Source organism: Nematolebias whitei, chromosome 1 (genome assembly GCF_014905685.2).
Source record: "Nematolebias whitei isolate Nwh7 chromosome 1, NemWhi1, whole genome shotgun sequence".
NCBI classification, from domain to species: Eukaryota; Metazoa; Chordata; class Actinopteri; order Cyprinodontiformes; family Rivulidae; genus Nematolebias; species Nematolebias whitei.
The window spans coordinates 48,595,471-48,600,384 of NC_056498.1; the positions used below are offsets into that span (position 1 = coordinate 48,595,471).

Consider the following 4,914-nt stretch of genomic DNA (forward strand, 5'->3'; position numbering starts at 1 on the left):
ACGTAAATAATACGCACGTACATAAGTATGTACGTAAATAATACGCAAGTACTTAAGTACGTAAATAATATGCAAGTACATAAGGACGTAAATGATACGTAAGTAAGTATGTAAGTAATACATAAGTAAGTACTTAAGTATGTAAGTCAGTCAGTCATTCAGTAAGTAAACCAGCCACCCCATCATTTCAGGAAATTATGCTTACTAGTTTTTATAATGCTTTAAATTAAAATGTTCTCAGATTATGGTGGCCGAAGATTATTCTGTGGAGGCCGAGGCCAACTCTGGCCAGTGTTGTATAATGTTGTTTCCTCACTTCGCCAGTATCTGGCTCTCTTGGACAAGCAAACAAAAACCTTCCTCTGCCCTTTTACACATTGTAACTCCCACTTGAAAATCTTCTGTCTCAAACATTAAGGTTTACTTGCCGTACCGGCTCAATTCCAGTCCAGAAAAACTCTAATTTCGAAAACTATAACCATTCACTATTCAAATCCTTCAGATCCTTCACATTGGCAGACCTCTTGTTTATGCATGAAACAGTCTGTGTCTACATAAAAGCAGTATTCACCAAAAAGGAATATACTGAGTTGACTGAGTAGATGTTTGTGTACAGAGTGACTCAATAGGTAGAACCATTATCCCATTACTTTCATTTTTTAACTCACTCTTTGTTCAGGATGTCAACGAGCATCAAATCCTGCAGACTGCTGGTCAATTGTTTTAAACCAGGGCTGCTAATCCACTCATTACCGTGATTAACTGAGAGTGTGAGCGTGTGTGTGGTCAAACTTGGCCGCCACACGTCATTACTCTTAGGAAAAGGCTAAGCCTAGGTAACAGCTTGTCAACAGCAACGGTCTTAGCCACCGTCTCTTGCTGTGCTTTCTGCACCAGAACGACAAAGAAGTGACAGCATGAGTTTCTCTCCTGAGCCTCTCCATAGACGCCGCTACAGCCTTAGCTGGAAGCAGCAGCAGAGGTTATACTGATCCGATGTGAGCAGAGCGTTTGTAATGTATACAAGGACTCTCACTCTCTGTGTATAAACCATGGGAATGAGTGTTTGGTCACTCAGTGCTGACCTGGAGGCTAGTGGTGCCGGAGATGGTGTTAGATTTACACAGTCTTAAGAGAAGCAAGAGACTAGGGACGAGTAATGTCCTCTGGATTCTAACAGGAGCTAATGCTGGACTAAATTACACCACAGATTTCAGCATTAGCTTGTAGACCAGGTGAGTGCAATCAATCAGAATCAGAATAAACTTTATTGGCATTGCACCAAGATATACCGCGAATATGTATGTACAGTCGTCCGAAAGATGGGCGGAGTGCACGAAGCTGCTGCTATAAATAGCGCGGCCTTCTTATTCTTATTCAGAATAATAATGGAAAAATCTTGCAAGTCCTCCACAGCCTTTCATGTCACAGTTTCAGACTAAAGGCACAAACTATTTCAAGCTGAAACTCAAATGCCCTGTGTGATTTCTGAACGGGCTGAGGTGGCACAGGGGGTTAATACCGCCCTACCACTGATGTGCCTTTGTGCTACCAAGGGAAACGGTAGCGACCAATGGTCAATTGGTGAAGAGCTAAGCTGGCTTGTGGCTCAATAATGTAATGAACTGATGACATATGTGACCACCCAGCTATATGTTTTAAAGCCTAAGCGAAAATAAAAAGATTCTTTACCAATGAGAAAATCTTTGAAGATGCAGAAACTTAACAGTCTTGTAAACACGATTGTTAAATCCTGTTTGTTTGTTTTTTTTTTGTTTTCAGTTGAGTCCAAACCTAACCTCGAGACAGTAATACATGCGTTCATAACATCCAGGCTCGATTACCGTAATGTTCTTCTTTATAGAATCAGTCAGACCTCCATTGCACGATTACAACCGGTCCAAAATGCTGCACCCAGATTTTTAACTGGTACAGGCAAAAGAGAGCACATTACACCAGTTTTGACCTCCCTGCACTGGCTCCTAGGTCCCTTTCGAATTCAGTTCAAAATCCTTCTATACGTTTTTAAATCTCTGAACAGTTCTGCCCCCTCTTATCTCGCTGATCTGCTGCAGCCATATGTCCTACAGCGCTCTCTGAGGTCATCAGACCAGATTGGCTCATAGGTGACTGAACCTTCTCTGTTGCAGGTCCAAGACTGTGGAATGAGTTACCACTGCATGTCAGGCAGGCTCCCTCTCTCACTGTTTTTAAGTTTTGCTTAAAAAACCACTTTTATTTCCTGACACCGTGCCATTTGTTTTTAACTTGTCTGTGTTCTACAATGTCAGTCATTTAGTTTTTATCTTTTTCCATTTGAATCTATGTATTTATCCTGTGTCCTTTGTTTGTTTCGGCTGTACAGCACTTTGGTTGGCCTTGCTGCTGTTTTAAGTGCTCTATAAATAAAGTGGTATGGTATTGTAAAGCGCTTTGAGTATTTTGACTAGATGGAAAGGCGGCGTATAAGTGCATTCCATTTACCATTTACAACACGTATGTTTTTAGTTTTCAAAAAGAGGCTCATGTGAAAGAAGATCGCAAAACTGAGTTATTTCTTCATATTTTGAAAACTGTCTGAGGAAGATGTTATGATACGGTCTTATGTGAGAGACACAACGTCAAAGGAAGCAGAGGAAGAGCTTCCAGTTGCTTCGTAGAGCACCCACATCTCCGGTGGGAGGTCAGCTGTAAACAGCCAGGCCACTCATGGCCCAGTTTGATGAAAGGGTCCCTCTGAGAGGATTTATTCAGCCCCCTTCAACACAGATTTTGCAATCAGACCATCCTCCTCGAGCACGGCTGTGTAGGTTTTTCTACCACAGCAAAGTATACAGAGCCTTCCATCCTCCAGTGGATCCTGGAAATTAGACTTGGGAGGGGAAGGGCAGCATAATCACTTGGGCCACGCTTGAGATGCTGTTGGAGAGCCAGCAGAACGTCCAGGCTGTTTAACCCCGGCCCACCACCCAGTGAAACCCACCTTCCTTTCAGACATACTCGCAACGCCTCTGCCCTGAAGATTAATGCTGCATGAAATGGCATCACAGGCCTCGTCTTCTGAGATCTCTTCAGTGTTAGCAGTAATGGTATGGACCTTGAGGGACAAAAAGCCTTTCGCGTGGCGTGTCTCAGGGGAAACCCATATCTGTTGGCTTGAGGATTTTCAGCTCTTATTAAAATCTTCTATATGCCCCGCCCATCTCTGTATATCTGATGTGCCTGTAAGTCCTTTGTGTGCAAAGCCAAATGTTAATATAAACACAATCTTTAGTCTGCATGTGTAGATTTAGATTTATGCAGCCTGTTATTGACTCTATACAGATTTTACATTTTTATATACTGTCACAGGTATTCTGGGATAATCCAGGACTAGTCAACTAAATTGCTCAGGGGACACGGTTACTGAAAGCCAAGAGCTCAGGGGCCGGACATCCTGCAGTTATTCTCATTAAGTAAGGTTGTTTTGCGATTTAAAATAAAAGTTTTATTTAAAAACAAACCCATTGGCGGGCCGAACTGAGCTCACCCGTGGGCCTGATTTTGCCCCCGAGCCGCCACTTGAATAGTCCTGGTATAATCTGTAAACTTTCTCTTGTCCAACCCATAACTTCTGATGCGCTCAAGGCAATTTACCAAAACCTCATATGTTTATGCATGATCTCTAGACGGAATGTTGCGTACACTTTTCATCACCCCAGCTTCAAGGTTAAGGTCACAAATCAAGGTCAAACATACAAGATGTTTTCTTGTCCGGGCCGTTGCTATAGATTGTTGTGTAACTGTTTGTCGATGTGTAAAATATGCTATATGTGGTACTCTTGTTTCATTAACTGCCTTTTTAGTGGAGGGTAAACATCAAAACCCTTTGATCTAAAAGTTAGTCTCATTATAAATTTTGGTTCTTTAGATAAAGAACCTGGCATTTTCCTCAGGTTAAGAGTAAAATGAGAATTTGAAATTGGTAATACTTGATGAATTAAAAAAAAAAAAACCTTTTTGACCTTTGACCTTTGTGTCTCCTTCTCAGAGGCTGCTCCGAGCTTCACCGGATACCAATGGTGGAGTATAAAGTGGACAGTGAGGGTACGCCCTGCGAGTACAAGACGCCCTTCAGGAGAAACACGACCTGGCATCGGGTGCCCACAGCTGCCGGAGCGCCTCTGTCCCGAGGCTCGCCCACTCAGGGCCCCGACCGCCTGCAGTGTCAGCAGATCCTCCAGCAGCACCAGGCAGCCATCCCACGAAGCACCTCCTTTGACAGAAAGCTGCCAGATGGCTCCAGGTAAATCAATCCTGAGTCAGCATTTATACCATTTCTTTCTTCTTTCTTTTTTTTAACTTCCCTGCATTTTTTTTACAATCTGTTTTGAATCAAATCAGATTTATTTCTATAGCACATTTAAAAACAGCTGTCACTGGCCAGTGCTGCACACAAAACGATACCGTATTTTCCAGCACATCAGTCAATAAAAGCATCATGAAGAGGGAAAAAACATATATAAATTGCTTTTTATAAAAACAGATGTTTAACAAATGTTAGGACTCTTTTCTTTGCTAACAAAATATATATTTATGTCGTTAAACAACTCGTCAGGTGCTTCTCTTGTGAGCGCGTTCCCCTGGACCCCCACCCTCCCAGCTCGCTCGCTCGCTCTTGCGCTCTTTGCGGCTTCTCTGCCGTTGCTGCACCGAGACCAAGTCCAGGTCCAGCTAAACGTTGAGCAGGAGCCGAGAGCTGCAGGATCATGTTTCAAACTGCGCTTCAAAAAGCTGTGCACTGCAAAACGTGCTCATTGTAGCCATTAAGCCTGACTTCCTCATTTTGATTTAAAAAAATCAGCACAAAATGTTTTAATCGTTTTTGTTTTGTACAAACTGGATTCCAAAAAAGTTGGGACACTAAACAAATTG

General features: G+C 42.6%; 1 protein-coding gene across 1 annotated transcript in view; it reads left to right on the plus strand.

Annotated features, from left to right (window-relative positions):
• LOC119423797 (signal-induced proliferation-associated 1-like protein 2) overlaps window positions 1–4,914 on the plus strand; it is a 111,539-nt gene that overhangs the window by 57,576 nt on the left and 49,049 nt on the right. Inside the window, exon 9 of the mRNA XM_037691246.1 lies at window positions 4,031–4,285. Within this exon, the coding sequence (XP_037547174.1) occupies window positions 4,031–4,285 (255 nt within the window). The remainder of the gene's footprint in view (window positions 1–4,030; window positions 4,286–4,914) is intronic.